The following is a 22,907-nucleotide window of genomic DNA, read 5'->3' on the forward strand; positions in this document are numbered from 1 at the left end:
AATATTATAATTATCATTATCTGATATGTCGCAAGCAGCGCGTTGGGTAATTTGAATAAAAAAACACATATTATATTGTATAAACAATAATATTTGTATATATGTACACTATAAATAGCCCAACGAGAAGGCCTTGACTCACGTTTCCCCGATGAACATGTTCATTAGATAATGATTTATTAGACATTAGAGCAAAATATTGTTTTGCAGACAAAATAATATTTACCTGTTTCTCACACGGTTTGGGCCTAGCAAAACTGTGTTATTTTCACATTGAACTCATACTTGCCATCTTAGCAGAGTTGCTGGTGTCGAATTCCTTGCTTTGATATTTTTTGACAAATTTCTACAATGTTTAGTTATGTAATCCGATAATTGGTGATAAAATTAGTTTTTTTTTTTTTTTATAAAAAAAAAACCAGTTATATCTACTCAAAAGTCGACCGGTCAAGTTAGGTTAGGTTCTTGGCAGTCGATTAATTATAATATTTTTTTGAATCGAATAAAAAAAAAAAAATAAGCTGTTCACCAGCAACGACCGACTATTGCATATTTATTATAGTCACCGAACGATTAAATTATGGGTGTATTTTTTTACACTCTTTGTGTTGTGTTATGACGCAGATAGGAAACACACACACAAGTGTGATATTTACGGCTGTCGATGATACTTTAATCGTTATTAATGTCGTTATTATACATCTGGTTAGGCTGAGCAGTTACCTAGGCGGTCAGCTAGTTTCTGACGGCATGTTGTATGGATAGCAAACATATGGATAAAAAATACACAATAAAAAACTCACATTATCTTGGAAAATACTTACAATTTTGACAATTTTGTTAAGTGTCACAGAGTAGGAGTGTTGAGGAATTTTGGAGGAGTAAGGAAGACTACGGAGGAGTATTAAGGAGTTATGGATGAGTATAGAGGGATTTTGGAGGAGTATTAAGGAATTATGGAAGAGTATTAAGGAATTATGGATGAGTAAGGAGGAGGATTATGGAGGTGAATTAATAGAGATAGTGGATTGGAGATAACAGATATTAGAGATACTAGATTGCAGGACATATCCATGTATTGATGTATCTGCATCAAGTGTGGATACTCTTAACTTTTTTTAAATAATATTCTTTTTGAAAACAATGTAATTTGTGGTACTGTATAATAATTATAACTAGAACTACCTTGAGAATAATTTTCAGTCCTAAGAGTTTATTTGAAAAAAAATAAAAACAAAGGAAAAGTGTCCAGCCCTTCTGGTATGTTTTGTTGGTTTGTCAACGTTTTCAACAGTAGTATAACATGTACTTTATTCAATACAGATTTGGAGTTAGTCGGGTCATCTCAGGATTACTTTGACCAAACTTATAGTAGCCACCGTGTGGCGATTATTGTTGTGCTCGGATTTAAAATGGGGAGGCGGGTTAGGGGAGCGTGTGTACACAAATAATGGACAAACCTGGTAAAATGTTGTGCTGCTATTTGTTCAAGTGTCACCTTTATTACACACTAGGTAGGTAAGTTACTCCCAGAACCAATAACAACATTAATAATACAAAACGCGATGACACTTGGCACAGCGGCCCGTTTAGTAAATCTGCGTACGACACTATTAATAGGCACACGTAGTATGTATTGGTCGAAAACGTTTACAGTATAATATTAATGATAGAAAAAAAACATTATCTACTAAACTGTTATTTTGAAAAAAAATGTTGGGAGGTTTTCCAATTTTTTTTTTTTTTTGTACTTACCCCGTTGTCCATAATTTCTATATTCTATTATATTTTTTACTCTTTTTAACTCTCAATCTAAACCACCCCCACCCCCATCCCCTCCTTCGATGCTGACCACTAACAACTTACTTATGTTAGTAAATGTTTACAATATAATATTTTATATAATTGTAAATTAAAGATTATTACTCACAATATTAGATTATATTCTTTATATTATATTTTTATTATTATAACAAAACTAAATTTAATTAAATTATAAAATTATTTTTACCATGGATTTGTGTTATGGCTTATGGATTATGGAGGAGTATCGAGGAATTATGGAAGAGTATGGAAGATGATTATGGAGGTAAATTAATAATGGTAGTGGATTGGCGATAACAGATTAGAGATACTAATTTGCAGGACATATCCGTGTATTGATGTATTTGCATCAAGTGTGGATACTCTTAACTTTTTTTTAATATTATTATTTGTGAAAACATTTTTATATGTGGTATTGTACAATTACTAGGACTACCTTTAGAATAATTTTCATAATGTCCAATGTTGGTGCCGACTGCTGAGGCCCATTATAATTTAAATAAAAATATTTTTGAAAGTTTTATTGTAAAGTCACGTAAAACCTGCAAGACGCATTTGTATTGTTAAATGAGTGGTTTCATTATAAGTAAAAATGTAATTATTTGTTGTTTATTTGATACAATACAATTTTGTCTTGTGTATTGCATTTTTTCCCCCAGGGAGGTGTCTAGGTATACATTTTTATTAGAGCTATTACTAATGTAACAGGGTTGAATTTTTTTTAATAATTATGTACAAATTATGTATGTTTATTAGATTTAGTCCATATATTTCAGACCGGTAATACAAGTGCGCTTTGAGCAAGTAAACCGACTTGCTAGTGTTCAAGAAAAGCGCGAGAACTGGTCTCTACTGTCGTGGTTAGTAATTTTTTATTTGACCACTGCTGTTGTATGTTATCCGGAACTTGAAAATATAATATTAAAACGTTTTTTTTTTAATAGTTATTTTTATGTAGCCGTTTCGAATTTCCTGTTGCATTGAAGTGCGCTGTGTGAACCCGACAGTTTTATTTTTTTTATACGGTCGTTAAAACAGTGTCTGAACTATTTTTTTCTCTTCTTCTTCGTCTCGAGACGTGTTTGTTTGAGTATTATTTTTATCGATTGATACATCCGAAGCGGATCCCGTTTGATGTGTGTGTGTGCATGCCTTGCCCACTACTCTCTTACATACTATATTAGGCGCAAGTTTTCAATACAAACCTATATTACGTGGTCAGCACGTGGTCGCCGGTGGCAAAAAACACAAAAAGTTTAAAAGATCTAACGGAGTAAAAGAAAAAAAATGCTCATCATTAGTTAATATTGGCTTATACATTAATTACAGGCTTGATATGTATGATATTTTTTTTTGGTTTGTTAACGTTTATCGACAGTACTATGTTTGAAGAACAATTCATAAAAATTTGGAACTTTTTCGACTTTTTTTAAAAAAAGAGTAATTTTTTGGGTGTTTTTCTCGATTTTGATGGGGAAGGGGTGACTTTTTTTTAATTTTTAGCCCAATAAAGTACCTTCCAGGTATGATTTCTGATCTATAAAGTTGCTACACGAAGAAATCGTGGGTCCAGACACAAAAATAAAAACACATCATTGTAAACACAATACCTTCTCAGCTAAAAATTGATTTATGTCTTATATGTTATTTTTTAGTGCGATCAAAAAGTGTCATCACACTTTGACTAGTCTAACCTCGACTTTTTTGGTCAACTCTAAATGACATTAAAATTAAAACGCATATATTTATATTATTTAAAGTTTCTGAATACTCGCCAGCAGTTTGGAGAGAGTACTCACTTAGAGTGCACATAACAGTAAAAATGAATTGCAACGAGGTGCCATGATTATTAATTCACATAAAGTGTTAAACATTATGTTTGTTGCGCCGTTCGTCATCAAGCAAACGGATAATATTTTTAATTTTTTCACTCATAAAAAAAAAACGTTAAGTTAAGTATATTATTTTTAAACGCGTAACGTTATTAATGGATAACGCATAGAAAAATTATTCTGTGAATCCTTTGCGTACAGATCAAAAGCATCAAGGACAACCGAATGTCATAGAAAGCCAAGCTAACCTAACCTTACCTAACCTTCCATACAAATACAGCGTCAAATTCCTCAACGTTTTTGGTCATGTTACAAGAAGAGAGTGGCTGAAAAAAAATAGTTATTCAAAGAAAAAAAAAACACAGGTGGGTCCCCTGTTTATTGTCCTAATTATAGAGGTCTTAACCTAACCTAACTTAACCTACACCTAACTTAACCTAACCTAACGTAACCTAACGTAACTTAACCAAACCTAACCAAACCTAACCTAACCTAACCTAACCTAATGCTAAACTTGGAAACGTTTGTAGAATTATTACAAACTGACTTGTCCTCGTTGATGTACCGGTGGACTTTTAGGTATATACTAAATAAATAAATAAGTTATAACGGAGCAAATGAGAACGCGATTATACAAATTAGAGATAATAGATGTCTTTTATGGAGGCGAATGAATAGAGATACTAGATTGTAGGACATATCCATGTATCATTGATGTACCTGCATCAAGTAAAAATAGAAAAAAAAGTGCACTCAAAACTTGTTCTATGCTATTGAAAAAAAAAACCACAATAATATTGAAGATACAACGAAATGAGCAAAATACACTGTGTCCAATTACTTGATTGACATTAACCAGATTAGATGGTCATGACTGATACGGTTGTGCCTTGGCGGATTAAACGATATTATATGCTCGTTAACGGGCCAGACGACCACCACCTGATGTACATTAAACTAATAATGTTAATTAATTAACTTTGAAATTTTGGACAAGTTAATTATCGTTTATTATCAAAACCACCTGTCGGTTGGGCACTATCCGATTTTTGTACATAACTCAATTCAATTGTTATTGTTCATTTACTTTTGAGTAAAATAATAAAATAATTGTTATTAACAGCTGTAACGGCCAGTGATTATTACAACAAAAAAAAAAAATACATGTTTAACATCATAACTGTTTTACACTGTGGACACATCAGTAAAAAATATAACAATATTTCCTTTTGAGCATTTTTCAGAGCTCCATCAACTATATGATAGTAAAATCATCTAAATAATATATAAGTATTATTATTAATGTGAATATCATACAGGCAAGTGGTAATCGAACAAGTAACAAGTACTTTCTCTTTTCCAAACAAAGATAATAATATATTTTAATACATGCAACACATAGAAAGCAATATCTGAAGGAAATTTTCTCTATATGTGTATATTTATTTGCTCTTCATTATAATAACACTATGAATGATGATGACGAATGTGGTCGACGTTTGGTAACATGTAGATTGATTGGAATCTATATATTTTTTTTTTGTATAGAGCTTGTTCCCGGGTAGGTGAAAAAAATCAATTAAACTCTACACCACAATTTATGAGTAAACTGGTCCGACTAGTTGAATTATTTACAAGCGAAAAAAAAATACAACCCACAAAGAGAGCAAGTATATTATTATTATTAGGTATATACGATTTCATCAACAACCGTTACACACTGAATACATTTTTGTTTTTTGTAAATTAACATTTTTCTCATTAGCTAATGTGAAAATAATACAATAATCAAAAGTCATTGTACGGCTGTGATTGACCTGAAAAGGCATGTAAAAATATTTGTTGTTATTGGATCTTTGGACTTTTTTTTTTTAACAATAATAATAATTAGGTATATGCCACAGTGTAGTCTTATGCTTGTAAATAAGAAAAATAACCATGCCCTTTGGTTTTTGTACTATTGCCCAAAGAAAAACTCAAACAATTTTCCCCTAGTCTGCCAGTTTATTATTATTGTCTGACGTTCAAGGATGTCTCATTGGGCTGTCCTGTAGGGAGGCAATCTTCAATATAATAATAATAATAATATTATTATTATTATTGTTACCACAGTGTGATGTTATCAGCTTGTTATTGAATATAATAATAATTATTATTTATTATTATTACTATCGAAACGACGGTTTCTAACATCCCAAAGCGTTTTGACACCACCAAGGCCTCTGATCTTTTGTCTGTGCACCTCTAACCGGTACAAAATATGACCCCACAGCGCAGTTGTTATAATATTATATTATATGTCAATATTCGACCTAGATATAAAAATTACAATGCACACACGCTTTCAATGGATTCATTTTGATAACGTTAAAACATTATTTAATATCAATAGTATATGTATTATACAGGGTGATCCAACTGGTGCGAGACACTCATTTTCTCGGAAAATATGAATATTTTGAGAATTTTTATCACCAATCCTTATAAGCCAAAAAAGGGGATTTTGGGTTTTTTAAACGGCAACATATGTTTTTAATTACATAAATTTGTAGACAAAAAATTTTAAAAAAAATGTACCGTTTGAATTTGTAATCTTTCAATTGCTACATGTTCGTTTGCCATGACTTTATAAAGTTTTCAATATTTGTTGGGTTCCAGTTAGGATAGGTTAGGTTACTAAAACTAGTAGCACTTCTATTTGCCATTAAATAATAATAATTGTTCCCTTCTTCTACATCTCCATATAATATAAAAAAAAAAAAGATATGTACAACGTAACAGAACCCATTGATGAAAATTAAAAATTCAAACAAAAATAGTAAAATAATTTAGTTTTATACAACACACATATACATTGAGTTAAAAATATTTGATCCCATTAATTGGAAAAATGAAGTCACTAATCGTTTAAGGGATGAAGTTAAAAATGTTCACAGTCTCGAAAACTAAAGTAAAATATAAATCGTAAGGAAGAGGAAAAAAACAATATTAATAATTTCCAAGAAAATGAGTATCTCACATCAGTTGGATCACCCTGTATATATATTTTGTAAACTAGAAATACAATAACAACTATGAAAATGTCCAGAACACCACACAAACCGTGCACTGTACATGATTAAGATAATAATATTATCATATTGTTATTGAAACACGGTTTGCCAATAATATTATGTATAGAAAGAGATATGACAAATTTAATACTGACACATAAACATAGTTATTGACACGTTTACAGAACAAGCAAAGCGCATAACTCTTGTATGAAATACCTGTAAACTGGATTAGAGATAAGATATTAGAGATACTATATTACAGGGGACATATCCATTTATTGATGTATCTGCATGAAGTGTACTCTTATAACTTGTTTGTTATACAATTAAAACGCTACACAAATTAAAGTGTTAAATGTTAAATCAATGTACAACGCATCTTTGCCCACATAAAACCGTTAACCTCATTAATTAAAATTAAAAAATACTTTGAAAACGCAAAGCTTAAGCACCCTCAAACTGTTTTACTGAAATTGCGCCTATGGTCACTAAAACTGTCATAGTATGTTTTGATCAATTTTTCAATTTTTTAATTTGTTTAATTTTTCTATTTTTTAGCAGCAGATAGTAAAAAAAATCCAATTCTGGATGGAAATTGTTTTTATTTATACACTAGTTGAGGTTGAAATTATTATTCTTATTATGTTCCCATCGTTTATTGTGTACTGAATACTTTTGATTTTATTTTATCTATTCCATCGAATCGTACATCGCTAACTTTAATTTTTTATCATAAAACTAATAATTCAGTGGGTTAGTAGTGTTAAAAAAAAAAAGTGTACCAAGGCTTTGAAACGTTGGACTGGGACTTCTCAACAGTGTATACAATTGTATGGTAATTCATCGTTATTTAATACTGCTACGAGCCGAAAACTGGTTTTTCGAAATTAGGTTTGCAAAATAAGCAAAAAAAAAAATTCAGTTTTTTGTTGTACTTATTTCATGTCATCGTTTTGTTAACAAATAAGTGTTATTCTCATTACGCTATTGTTTTACATTTGCTGTGTGTCAGCATATATGAATATATTAGACTTATATTCGTGGGAATTACATTTAAAAAATATATATATATATTAAATGTAAACAATAAAAATAAAAAAAACAAATTATTTACTTGTTAAAAAAAAAATTGTTCAATATAATTGTATTAAATATAATAATATATATGTTAATTTAGGATAACCATAGTATAATGAGTATCATATTAAATATTATGACTAGATTGTTTTCTACCTATAAACTAAATAAGATTCTATCGCGCGCGCTTTATAATGTAGTACACGTTGTCGTTTACAATAATAATAATAATAATAAGTTGGTGAAAAAGCGACAAACAAGTTGAGTGAGAAAAATGTGCGTGCTGTATAAGTCGAGGAAAAGATTAAAAAAAAAAAAAAAATCAAAATATTGCTATACAATAAAAAATAAAAACGTTAGAAATTATCATAATAATAATACCATTGACTAGATCCATAGTATGGGTTTTTTAATATAATATAAAATTAATTTTTTTTTTGTAGAGTTTTTGAAGAGTGGTTTTCCAGGAGGTTAGGACTGCGCCGGCGAGTCGGGTGATGCGTTTGGCGATTGCAACGAAGGTTTGATGGGATACATGGACGCTTGCAAGTCGAAACCCGGTGGCATCGACATGGTTCCTTGAGCCTAAACGCACAAAAGATGGCAAAATTAATACACCAACAATGACCCGGCCAAATCTTCTTCTTATCTTGGCCTTACACTCCCACAACTACACGGGGTCGGCAACCCTAGTCCTACACACTTCATAGATCTCGGTCTTCAACATCTCGTTCAATCGCTCACCGGCTATCCTCCTCATATCACTCTGTATTCCGTCTCTATATCTTGTCTTTGGTCTTCCTCTTTTGCTCTCTACATAACTCTTCTCACTGCCTCTGCCTCTCTCTCTCCCGGCCAATAATATTGTTGCAATTACCTGTATGTAAGTGATCAGTCTTCTGAGTTCCTCCAGGGCGTTGGCCTGCATTAGTATGTAGTTTTTGGCCAACAGCAGCGTGGCGATTTTCGACAGTTTGCGCACCGACGGCGAATGAGCGTAGGGTATGACGCTTCTCAGTTCATCGAGGGCGTCGTTCAGGTCGTGCATCCTTCTCCTCTCCCGGGCGTTGATGTTCAACCGGACCGACTTGCCTTGCTTGGACTTGGACTTGCCGGACGCCGACGACGCCATCGCCGCCGAGGTCCCCTGTCCGAGACTGGGCATTCTGCAAAACAACGAAACGAGAAACGATAGATTTACTCTGTCTGGGTTAGGATAGGTGACAATGCTAGGATGGATGAGTGGAGTTACAGGGGAAGATAGAATAAGAAATGATTGTACAAGGGGAATCAAAAGAGTTGCATCAGTTGTGTGGAAAATGAGAGAGAATAGTTTGAGATGTTATGAGAAGAGATGAGCCAGAGGCAGTGAGGGGTGTTATGTAGAGAGAAAAAGAGGAAGACCAAAGAAAAGATATAGAGACGGAATACAGAATGATACGAGGATAGCTGGGGTGATTGAACGAGTTGTAGAAGACCGAGCTCTATGGAGCTGTGTAGGACTATGGTGGCCGACCCCATGTAGTTGTGGGAGTGTAAGGCGAAGATAAAGGAGAAGGAGGAGATTTCTTTCGTCCCTCCGAGGGGGAACGTGCCTGAGAAGCAATCAAAACATGATGGTTTGGAATCTTATCTCTAACCTGTTGTCATTGTTGGATCCGTGATTGAACTGTTGGCAGGCCGGTCCCGGGCTGTTCTCGTCCGAAGCCACGGACGACGGCGGCTGAGGATAGTAATACCCGCCTAGTCCGACCGCGCTCAGGGGAGTCCGGCGGCCGGGCACTTGGTTTGATTCACAAGCAAAGTATGTCGCATTGGTTTCCAACGACCCAGCGGTGAAATCCATGGTACCTAAAAGCAAATCGACAATTGCTCGTTTAAGCAGCAACACACGGACACAAACTACTGTATACTCGAGGAATAATTCGAGTGTGTTCTAAACCAGTTTTTTACCATAGCGTTTATTATTGTCCCACAAAAACTAATATCTCGCGATTGCTGCATAATTATTTAAAAAGTAGCCAATGTAATGATTGAGAAATGTTGAATCCGTTTAATTGATTTACACGCGTAGTCCTTCAAACTATTGATGGCACTTAAGGTAACCTTGGAAATCTATTAAACGATATCATCATGATAACGCCACTCGATTTGTGTCACTTTCCAATAAAAAAGAACCCCAATTGTAGTACAGTGTTTTTAATAATTGGCATAAAGTATTTCAGCAAAACTATTGTAGTTTATTTTGGGTTATACCCAGGCAGCAAGCAAATATTAAACAATAATGTTAAAAATCTCTGCGGCTGCATTGTTACAAAAATGTTATTCAAAACCTAACCTACCATGTTACTCCAGGCTAACATTATGTTTGTCTAGTGCGAATATTCAACGAAACCTAGCAATTAGAGATAGAAATAGGTATCTGTACTTATATTTGGATCAATAATGTTATGAAAAACACAATCATTTTGTCAGCAAATCACCTCAACACTGGCGTATAGATATGTGTGAAGTGTTAAACTCAGATAGAGATACTAAAAGAGTATAATTGAATTTCTACAGAGAGTACAAATCATTAAATCTGAAATTTTTCTTAGGTACTACATCTAAACTTTACTCTGTCTACCGTTTCTTTTATTCATATTTTCTCAATGCACTAATAATACGGTCAAACTTATCTTTTAAAAAACCACAGCCAACACTATCACCGAACCATACTACGTTTTCAGTCATAATGTTTTGGCTGTTTTTATCATATTGTCATTACGTTGTCACATATTGTTGTTTAATCATATTGTTATTACGTTATCATAATATATTGCTGTTTAATCATACTGTTATTACGTTGTCATAATATATTTTTGTTTAATCATATTGTTATTACGTTGTCACATATTGTCGTTTGATCATATTGTTTTATCATATTATTACATAAATCATTCGATAAGTACTCGCGCGTTCGAATGGTTTTCGACGATAAAGTTATCGTTTTATTCTAAGAAAGTACCGTCTATTTTTTTTTACATATATTTCAATGAGAAAGTGGTACTTTTTCACTGTCGTCGTGCTGATATTCGGTTTAATCAAAAAAAAAACACACAACGGCCAAGATAAACCGGGAAACAATATAAACTCTAAGCGTTTGTTTCCCTGGCTGCTGTGGTTTACAACAGTGGATTCAACAACGAACAAGGTATATTATGTACTTACGGCTGTCTCGGCTGTTGTATCTCGGATTTGGCGGCGGCGGCGGCGGCGGTTTTCCCGGAAAAACTTGTACCGTTGTGTGCGGAATCAATGGTGAAAAGTCGCGGTCATCTACGCGTGTGACGTCGACGACTCCTCTGCAATTCGGTCGTTCGGCGAGCCGCTTTTGGACGAAGTCTTCCGACGGTTTGTGTGGCGTGTAATAATAATAAACTGCTATCGATATTATCGTGTGGTCTACGGTGATATTTCGGGACGTTCCGCGGTGCCCATTGGAACCCGAATGTATAATAAAACGTGTGGCGGGAGAGACGGAGGGAGAGCGGCGAGCGAGAGAGACACACTCTCTCGGCGGTGTGTAATCAGAAAATCCGTGATTTCCGAAAAGGGATGACAGATGGTGCGACGGCGGAGGGTGGCAGCGTCGTTGCCTTGGTTACGGCGGTCGCCCGGCCCGAGTTATCGACACCCTTTTGTGCACCAGCGCCGCCGCCGCCGCCGCCGCGACACTGCCTGGTTTTTTTTTTTTTTTTTTTTGTTACCCCAAAAATCCTGCTCTTCCCGTTCCATCCCGTCGGCGGTGGCCGCCGCATCCCCCGGGGAGAGCGTCGATAAAACACACAGCGCACACCGGCTCTCTCGTTTGTGTGCAATAATTGTTATTCGGCGACGCTGCCAAAAGGGAAAATAAAAAAAAAACGAACAAAGCGTATCAATTTTGTTTTTCGGTACACGAGGCCCACCCCGACCCACCCCCCCCCCCCCCCATTTTCGATCATCGCCGTTCAAAAGTCGTTCACCCCAATTGATAACGGCACTGCCCACCCCCTATACGGCAATCAATACACGACAATAATATTATCGTCGAAAACTACTTTCGACCAAAACGATTGAGAGAATACATTCGAGAAATCAACTACAAAAAAAGAAAAAAAATAATTTTACCACAACAACAATATTACTTGCTTGATTTTTTACCAAAAAAGAAAAGCGTGGGCGGCCCTATTCAACTAAGGTGGCCTAACAAATTTATCGGATAAAATTTCACTAAATGTTTTACATTGTAAGTTTTTTTGTAATTTAAATTTGGTTCAATTTCAGTGTGTGACACATGTATTTCCTAATAATAATTGACTCAATGAATTTGGACTTTGTTGAATAGTGCCCACGCAATTATTTTTAGCCAAAAATTAAAAATGTTTATCAATATTTAAAAATTTTAGTTAATTTTCGGTTGTTTTCAAAGTAATTGACATTTTTAAAATAAAAATGTGCAACATTTTATTGGTAAATTGTTCTTGTAGTGAAATTATTTTTTGCCTTATAGTTCACTGTTTCACTGTTTTTTAGGAAAGCATGTTTCAAAAATGGGTTTTTTTTAGTTTAATTTTTTACTTTTTAGTTCAATCAAAGGTACTAGTTAAGATTTTTGAACAGATAACTAGAATTTCTATGTTCCTACCCCATCTATCAAACTAATTATTCTCATACCAACTTTTGAAACTCAAACGGTAGCGCATACATTTCATCGACTTTTTAAATCGAGAATAACGTACTAAAAATGTTGACTGGCCGAGGACCAGTTACTTAAGTTTCAATCTAACTTTTAAACTTTTATAATCTTAAGTAGTTGTTCAAATCTGGTCGTCGACCAGTCAACGTTTTTGGTACATTGTTGTCAATAACCATTTAAGTTTTAAAAGTTGGTAAAACAATGATTAGTTTAGTGGGTGGTAGGAACAAAAAAACTTGTGGAAAATTGAAAAACATTATATAAAAATAAAAATGTAATTAATAATTAAGCCCGGTGAGATATTGAGTGGCCCACCCTGTATAGACTATTCTAATAGAGTATATATTTTATATAGCTGCGAAAACACATCCATAATATTTTGTCACTACATTTTGCCAACGCAGATTTTAAACCCACCCCTAGTTTCACGCTGAAGGATTTTCTAAAAAGTTGTCAACAAAAAAAAGCCCTTGTACAGAAGATTTACCAAAATCAACCAAGTGTCCTGCTGCTTAGTCGTTTTAAATTGGCAATCCTGTGTTTGTTGACAGAGTTTCAGACTGAAGAACCTAACGCCATCGACCCCAAATGTATGTCTTAAGGGAAAAAAAATAATAACTAATATTTTTATATTTAAAAATAAAAACTATTTGCACACCACTGTCAACAAAATGCACCATCAACCACCACACTCCACTAGTTAATTTGTAATTATAATTCATATTATGGCATTGCTCTGAAAACTTAAATAAATGAAAAACACCTGACAACTCTGTTAAGGGATGGGTTTTAGGTTATACCCTCCAATAGGGTTTTTGATCTATGTGAAAAAGTCGTTATTCCAATTATTGTGTATAATAATAATAGCCCTTTCACAGTTAAACAATTGTCTTGTTTTCAAGTCTGTTTACAAAATGAATGCATTCGAAAAAAGAGTTATCTAAATAGATAGCTTTTGTTAATAATGCAATTTTTGTTTAAACAATATATGCATAAAAAGTACTATTTAAAAACATTTTTTATAAGGTTGTGGAAATATCTCCATTGTGTATTAACATAATTTCGTTACCCTCCATACATTATTCCTGAGTACTTCAATTTTCCCCTCGCTAAGTGTATTAAAGCATCAAAGTCCATACACTGTAATTGCATTTCGCATTTGCCTCTGTGATGTTTAATCAGCTATTCTCTTCTCCACCCGTCACGTCGGCTGTCACCCGTAATTAATTTTTAAATAAAATCCACTTTCAAAAGTGTGTGCATTTTTTTGCTGAACTAACGAACTCAAAATTACACTCTCTGTACCTTATGTATAACAAACATAACAAAATAAGCATATTTTTGATAAAAGTGTCCTAGATCAAATTTACTGGATTTAGCGGTAGAAGCATATAGATTTGTACAAATCCTGCTGGCTCGCCGACATTGATTTGGCAAATTATTTAAATTATAGATACATTTTCTTTTTTTTTTAATCTTTAACAAAACTTTAAATGCATGTGTATTTATCCAAAGTAATACAATGGACACTTCTGGCTAGAAACTAATGGCAATTTACTGGATTTAGCGGTGGAAGCGTATAGATTTGTACAAATCCTCTGCTGCCTCGCCGCAGACATTGATTTGGCAAATCGTTTCCAAATAGTTGTCTGCTGTTTTGTTGTTGGGCGACATTGCCCAACGACATTGTTTAACGAGAAACTCCCATCAAACGGAATTGTTTGAAACGATCCGAGTAACTAGAATTCATCGAATTACTACAGTATTATTTGGATTGTGCATTTCAATCAACCTGTCACCAGATCTGGCCACAAACTCGATTCCTACCAAGCGGAATCGTTTGATTTGTATTGTTTGAACTGTGTGCTGCTGCAAAGACGAATTTAATATATACCGGCACAAAGGGAAATTGAGTGTGTACATTGCGCGCACAAGGCAAGGGGTGGTAAACTTTGTGTGTGTGCAATAAACGCAGATCAATAGGGACACTTTTGCTCTTTGATGTGTGCAAGCGTCAACCCGTCCGATTGTTGTGTAGTACGCTTTGGAAACCGTTTCCTCCCCTCTGTGTGCTTCTCTACCAATAACTGGGCGTAAACTTGGAGAGGCATTCGTGGGACATATATTGCAAACGACAAAGCTTTCGCGGTATTATTAAATTATGTTTCGGCAGTCTTGGGTGGAATATAATAATGTCTTGGGATTCAAAATAGAGACAGATAGATATTGGAAAATTAGAATCCGACTTTTCGTTGTACAACAAAAAAACCTTGACAGGGTTCAGATGTGACTGTAAAACACAAATACAACTCAAAAACAACCAGCCGTGTCGCGACATGTAAAAATGTAAAAATGAGTAAAAATGTACCCGCCTTAATATTGCATTGCTGTTGAAACGCGATAATCTTAGTCCTAAACTAAGTGAGTGTCTACAGAGTAAGGACAACTAATTATTTTAAATAATTTACCTTCACGATAATGTATTTTATGATATTGTAAAAGTTGTTTAAGTTTAAAACTGAAGGTGGAGTGCAGTAGAGTAATGCGCAGTTTAGGTTAGGTTAGAGCAGTAGAGATAAAAATAATAATACATCCCACTCTTCTTGCCGTCTTAATGTTTATTTTATGTTCCAAAATATATAATACTTACAGATGAGAACCAAAAGTCATTTTCAAACGATATTTGGGCCCGGCCAAGTATAGTGAATGGCTCAAACTAATCAACACAAACTTATGCTAAAAATTCATAACTCAACCTGACCTAACTTAGGCAATGTTGTGGAAACAGATAAAAAAAAAAGAGAAAAAACTGAGAATTGGTGAACAAAATTATACATACGCTCTGAACCAAATGACTAACTACCGGTGTCCATAGGTGTTCATTTCCGCTCAGGCTAAAGATGATGCCGTTAACAATAGAGGCTAAGACAGTAATAAAAATAAAAATAAATATATTAATTAACCTTGAAATGAATAAAAAAAAAAACGATTATTAACGCAAATAAAACAAGAACAATTAAGTTAAAAAAATATACATACCCTTAGAACCAGAGCTGAGGCACCGCCTGTATTGCCAGAAGACGACTGAAACACAAGAAATGACCACTGAAACAAATAACATAATATATACCTAAAAAAAAACTAAAACCCACATAAACGAATAATTAAACTTATACAAAAAAGAACGCTTTATAAATATCCCATAAAATGCAATCCAATAAAATAATCCAAAACAATCTTGTTAAAACGCTACAATTCCAAAATCAGCTAAAAATAAAACATCCTCATAAAACCCAATACCATAAAATAAGCAAAAATTGAGTCATTTAAACTCAAATAACTTATGATTATTGAAAAACTTAAATAACTTGTGATTATTCAAAAGTGGTTATCGACCAGCCAAAATGTTCAGTAAATTTTATTCTTTATAAAATTGAATAGAGCATACACGTCTAACCGTTTAACATTCTTAAGTTTATAATGTGTGTTTAACACACAAGAGATGGGGTTCAATATTTTTCGAAAATCAATTGAAATTGGCCGAATTATTGATCATAAAAGAATAGTCACAAAAAGTCCAAATAGAGATATTTCCACCCTGTACGTATTTTTTCGCCTTGCTCCGTTCAACTATTTTCGAGCTCGTAAATAAAACAACCTTGGACTTGTCAAGTAAATGTAAATTCTTGCATTATTACTTCAAAAGTGTCGGCAAACAAAACGACAGTTGTGCAAACTTCAATACCACAAAATAAAATGTTGAAAGAACCTCCTAGCTGTTATTGATGTAAAATATACAACGATATAAATAATATACACATAATATATTTTCAAACGAATCCACACGACCATTGGGGGGGGGGGCTAGATTAGCTGTTGTTGTTGATTCCAAAAAGATATGTTCATACGAAATAATATATAATATAACATATTAAATTTCGACGAAACCGAGTAATCATATAAACTTTACACCACCACCGCCTACCACCGTTTCTCTTGGGTGGAAAAAATAAAAACCAATCATTCCCCAATCGGTCCAACTGGAAAATAATTCCTCGAAACCGAATAGCCGAGTATACAGCTGCTGCTGCTCTGGGAAATATTATGAAATTTAAGTGTTTCGGGAAATATGATTTTTACCTCTGATATAATATTATTTTGATTCGCCTCAAAAGATAATTTGATTTTATCCGTGCTCCATAAGGTACTACACCGTAGTAATATTACTATAGAAAACCGGGTTTGCCAACAATTATAATTACAGTAAAAGCCGCGGTTAACATCATATTTTACTCGACGCCGTCACGTTACATTAGTGTTATTATTAATGGGTTCCATTAGTACATTTGACGGATTACACGTCTTAGGCCTGAGTGACAAAGGAGACTGGGGAAAAAAAAAAAAATGAAAAGTTACATTTATTATTGTCGGCTGTTGTGTGTGATTGCCACCAACGACTTTCGGGCAAGTGATGAATTCGGGCAATATTGTATAAATTAGTTATTTGTATAGTACCTTAGGAGGTACTATACACATAGGTTAGGACCTGACCGAGTCGACAATGGACTGGTCTCCAATGGTGGTTTCATCCTGGCAATGCACACCATAGTGTATAGGTACATACTATAACGTGTACATTATGTGTGTATGTCGACTTTTAAAACTATCAGCTTACACCTTTTACCACTCTGTTCTAGTAGGAAACCTGACTGATTTTTATTATTTGTTACCATGTTATAATATAGTGTGATGAATTTAGATTAAAAGGCATTACAATGCAACTCTTTTTGCCTTTTTTTCAAATTTTCATTAGTTTAAATTAGGTGAAACGCTGTTTTCAAAAAAACGTTAAATGTGTCTGCATACAGCTGCTTGAAAATTACTTATTATAATATTATATAAAATATTACTATTATCTCGTTAATGTTGTCTTTAACTCGAATAATTACTATATTGTGTACTTAATCCTATTTGTAAACTGTAATGTTTATAAAACTATAGTGTTGTTCTTTGACATAATTTCCCAAATATTATTTCACTGAAATGTATTTTCTAAATTAAAATACAACTCAGACTTTGGCTACTGCGATTTCCCCTCCGGTCTAGTGTCGCTATTAATATAATATAATGCCATTTAATATAATATCTTAGTAGGTATTACTCAAAAGCGTTTATCTTTAATTTAATCGAATTTATATGTCGAATACTAAAGACCATTATGATTTAAACGAATTTCATAATGTTTCTATGTAATATAATTTGTTATTATATTTTGAATAGAATCGTTTGCCACTATACTATAGTATGATTATGTTCTTTGAAAATGGTGCTATCTTTCCGTGTGCAACATTCTCTCGAGTTGTGCATGACAACACCAACAGATGGCACCAACGTCGTGAAAAAATATTCATTTTTTTTAGAATTGAACAACTATTTAAATAGACATTTTTTTTTTAGTACTTAACGTGTATTTAAATAGATCTTTTTTTTGTCCCCCGGTACATACAAAAAAAAAACTCAAAATTAATAAGTAAAAGTTAATTTCCAAGTGCAGTCGAGGAGGGAATCTGTGTGAGACGACTTAGAAATGAATATAGTTTTATTTATACATGTTTTTTAAATACTTGCAATTTTTTTTTAAATTATAAATACCTCGAAACTATTGTAATTGTTTAAGATTTTATTTGAAAGTTACTAGTTTCACAATGCGGTGCAAGTCAAAAATCAAATTCGATAAATATTTCTTTGGCAATTCTATTATTTTTATAACGTTAGCGATTCGATGCAAAGTCAAAAAATACATTTTTTTAAGTATATATTTAAAAAATTCCATTACAAAATAACATATTTTACATTGTCGCCCTCGTGTATACAGGGTGATCGTTTTACCAAAAAGCACTCACTCGTTATAAGGCTCACTCGGACAATGAAAATTGTTTTAGTTTATCTTTTTGAAAACCATTTTATTTGCCTTTTACACAATGCTATAGAATTACTTAATATTTAACTTTATTTTTGGGCATTTTCCAGAGCTCTTTCGACTCTTGAAACGGCTAGGCGTGTACGTGGCTATTTATAAGAAGGAAAGCAATTTGTTTTCTTTTAAATTTAATACAATATAAACTGCTACTTGTTTTCCCAGAAAATGATCGCTTCAATATTGATCATCCTGTATTGGATACGTGTATTCGTCGGTGTGCGTCATAATATATTTCACTTTAACAAAAAAAAATGTTAATAAAAAATGTATATTTTTTATAACGAGTTAATATAAAGAGCATTTTTTTTTTTTTTTTTAATATAAACGAGGGAACGAAACACTTTATGTTTTTTTATCGAAGGTATTATTTTAACCGGCAATACTCTCTCGATTGGATTTTTTTTTTTTTAACATTTCCTTCGCTTTGTACCTATTTATGTATATATATATTTTTTTTTCTTGCATCAGCGATTTCCCGGGAAAATGTTTATTGCGTTATTTCCGGAATCGCAAACATTCTCCTTCCGAGAATATTGCACAAAGGGGAGAGCAGCACACACACACACACACACACACAAGAAAACTTTTGCACGCTATAATTGCATTTCTCTTTTTGGCCTCCCATTATTAGACATTCCCCATCACTCCACTTGTCAGCCTTTTTAAAAAAAAGTTCTTTTTGAAACTTTGTACACATTTGTGTGTATACAATATACTGGTTGATTTTGTGCACAAGGGATTTTTACTCTCTATATTATATTATATTATACACACACACAAGTGCGCGGTAATTGCAAAAATAATGAATGTCTTTTTTTTTTTTTTTCCAAACGCTTTCAAATAACTATGGGGGAAAAAATGATTCGAGTACACGAAATTCTTATTTTCTGAAAGCTTTCGAATTTTGTCAAGAGAAAACATTTGAAAATATATATATTATTTTCCACTACTGTCGTGTCGCCGCTGTACCTATACATTATTTCTGTGTATTAATTATTTTCCACTCGCTGAGCGCGCGTACCACCGGAAACGATGGCGACAAACAGCTACTCTAGAAGCTTCCACTATGTATATATAATTGAATTTCGCTTTTGTCTCTCCCCGTTTAATCTGTTCATCAGATTCTCGCAGGTTTACCGGCTCTCACCCTTAGTTATTTAGAAGATTCTCGCAGATACATACATACATCTGCCGGGGCTCTCACTCTTAATTATTTACAAATAAAATACATTAAGCATGTTTTTGCTCCAACTCACCAAGTTGTCTTTCCCTATTACACACAATAATTATAAAAAAAAAAAAAACATTTAAGACGTATCTAATATTATAACAAATAAACAAGATAAATCATTACATCTAGTGTGGTGGTTAGTGTGTGTTTGGCTAGTATACTATGTAGTTTAGTCTATCTAGTGTGACCGCGTGCCTGATTATATTTCAATTTGGGATTTATGACTTTCGATACAAAGATCTACTAAACGGTTATGGGTATACTGTGTGGTTTGTTGAACAAAAAAAAAATACATTTTACTAGGCTATTCATAGTTGTCGTTTAAAACGACGCGATGAGTAAACACTGACTAAAATATGGCTTAACATTATTAGTGCGACCCTAATAGAATAATTTTAAATGGAACGTATGATAGCAAAATTTATAATATTATTTTTGTAGCATTATCAAATGTGTGTGTGTGTCATGCCATTATAGTCTTATAAATTAACGACAATACCGACACGGCTACAAGTTCAACGTTTTAACGCAGCTTTAAGGATGTATAAAGATGTGTTCAAATTCAATAATAGAAAAACGCCTTTATTTTGAAATACATCATTTTTTTAGAAAGTTATTATCAAACCTTGTGTTTAATTTTGTGTAAAACTCATTTAGCAAAAGAGAAACCACAATGTGAATCAATCTTTCTAGACAACTGGATAACTGCGGATGCGTGTTGCATGACTTATATGTGATCACACATTAATATGGATTAACAAAAGAGAAATGGACCAAGTACAAATAAGACAGTAGGTAACGGTACGTTATGCGCTGAATCCAGCTAAATACCAGCTAGAACTGTTTTGTGTGTAACGCGCACCGGAATCGAATGCTTTAACATCTAGAATACCGTTTGAAATCCTACCCCAAACTTAGATAACACTCCCTATTGATGGGAGGGGGGAGGGGCAGCTATGCGGGGAATGTTTAATTAAGGCGAAAACTAATTATTTGCGACGACAATGCAATAGCACACACAGTTTCGCCACACCGGAGGAGAATTCCAATTATTAAGACAACACAAACGCAAAAACTACGCATCCTCGTGTCGGTGTAATTATTTTTTAGTCCCCGGCTTTAGCCGGAGAGGCAGACTCTATCGCTTTGTGCGTGCGTGCGTGCACACACCTTGTTTGCTTATGTAAAAATCGTCCGATCCCTTTGGGGAACCTGGGGAGATGTGAAAGGGCGCAGGGAACGCGCGCGCGAAGGGTTAGTTAAAAGGGATAGGGTAGGTTCAGGGGTGGGTGAGGGGTGGGCAAGGGGTGGGCAAGGGGTGGCGAAGGGAAACGGAGTGTTTGTAGCCCGCAATTTGTGTGCGTAGACCGTAGGAAAGAGCCGTTCAACCCCTGGGAAACACGGGCCGCCAGCACGGGAGCGTGTGCGCCGGTGGCAGCCAGTCCGACGCCGTCGGGGGTGGAGTCACTGACCATGTGGTACACGGGCCGGCGGCGAAGGGATGCTGCCGCTGCCGCCGCTGTGTTAAGTTTTCGCTGGGACCGTTCGCAGAGGGTAGCGGAGCAGCAACTTATCCCAGGCATCCGAGGGCGACACACGCCGCAGCAGTGCTATCACGACCACCGGCCCGGGCACGTGCTCCTCTCCGTGCAAAAGCTCTCCTGGTCCACTCCGGCGGCAACAACACACAGGCGGTCGTCCGCGGCTAACACCGGGCCAATCCCATCCGGCGTGCAGGTCATACACGCCATACGGGTAAGTCCATATTACAATTGATTTCCTTACCTCTCTATACTTGAGCCTACTCAAAAAGTGTAAAATAGTTTAAAACAAATTAATCGCACAAACATTAAAAACACACATCATATTTTTCATGCTTAAAAATGCTTGTTTTTTTTTTTTTTTGGCTGTGTGCATAACGACGTGCAGTACCCAAACAACGTTATTGTACTTATTAATTATTTTCAAAAAAAAAAAAAAGTCCGTAAAGGTACAGTCTAAATAGGTAACTACATTTGTTTACACATCATTTTCGAACAACAAATCAATCATTCATGACCAAAACACGACTTTGTCAACAACAAAAATTACACTTTAAGCGTTTTCCACCAAACTTCAGGTAAAATACTAAAGTAAAGTTTCACTTTGAAATGAAAAATATTTGTTTTAAATTGTTGTATGGGTTACACGTTTTGGTGTGAGCAAAAATAACATACAAATTTCAATAGAATTAGTTTTAGGCTTCGATGCGGTGCAGCTATGCTATTTTTACTTGATACCGTTTAGACATTAAGCATTGTATAGCATATTTTTTATCTAAGACTTGTGCATTTATTTTTTTATAATATTCCACTTGGACTGTGTCCAGAGTTAGAGTCGAGATGTGCAAAAAAGTAATCCGTCCTCCTACTATTCATTGTAGTAATGAGGAGAACTTTTAGTGAAATTTCGCCATAATAATATTGTGCGAAGTGATGAGAACCAACAGTGTGTAAGAGTAGCTATTTTTCTCCTGGAAAATTGTTCACACCAACTCTTTTTTTTTTCCATTCTCGTCACTTGATCCGGAAAGAAACCAAGGGAATGGTAGTTCTTTTTTTTCCATTCGGTCGACGGTCCGCAATACTTTGTATACCATTATATAAGAACAAAAACGTTGTAATCATTTTTCACGCACAGAGCTTTTATAATTAATATATATATATATATTTAAAATTATGCATTTCAAAACGAACGCGCTCCCCCACAATATGCAAAATCGCGAGCACGTTTCTTTTTATTAACGACAACAGCGACAATATGATACAAAGGAAGAAAAATAAAAATCCATCTCGTCCACCGAACACGAGGGGTGATGAGGGTGGTGTATGGTGTGCGTTAGTATTGAAGTGGCAATAAAAAAATAGGCAGCGCGGTGGCCCAGAGAGGAGAAGAGGGAACGTACAGATTATTATAACCGTCGTGGGGTGGTCGGGGGCGCAATCAATACCTCGCGCACTTCTTGTGTGTGTACTTTTTATACCAAAAATAAAAATATAACAATAAGATTTTTGAAAATATATCCGGTCGGTAAAAATAGCGTATTTTTTTTTTAATAATAATATTGTCAACGACGCCCACTGCCAGCAGCGTTGTTTTGGACAACAGAAGAACAGCAGTTTTGTGTTTGCGCTGTTTGTTTTGATCG

General features: G+C 34.4%; 1 protein-coding gene across 1 annotated transcript; it reads right to left on the reverse strand.

Annotated features, from left to right (window-relative positions):
* Window positions 1-7,849: 7,849 nt before the first annotated feature.
* Window positions 7,850-11,381, reverse strand: LOC126841655 (class E basic helix-loop-helix protein 22). Its single transcript, XM_050578243.1, has 4 exons — window positions 11,000-11,381; window positions 9,430-9,640; window positions 8,667-8,955; window positions 7,850-8,374 (listed from the first exon to the last, which is right to left on the reverse strand). The coding sequence occupies exons 2-4, from the start codon at window positions 9,633-9,635 to the stop codon at window positions 8,261-8,263; spliced, it is 609 nt and encodes a 202-aa protein (XP_050434200.1). The 5' UTR covers window positions 9,636-9,640; window positions 11,000-11,381; the 3' UTR covers window positions 7,850-8,260.
* Between the last annotated feature and the right edge of the window lie 11,526 nt (window positions 11,382-22,907).

The sequence above is a fragment of the Adelges cooleyi genome, unplaced genomic scaffold (genome assembly GCF_023614345.1).
Source record: "Adelges cooleyi isolate 19-005CV unplaced genomic scaffold, UGA_ACOO_1.1 ACOO_flye_CR_arks_rails_tigmint_CR_PRNA_40, whole genome shotgun sequence".
Classification (NCBI taxonomy): Eukaryota; Metazoa; Arthropoda; class Insecta; order Hemiptera; family Adelgidae; genus Adelges; species Adelges cooleyi.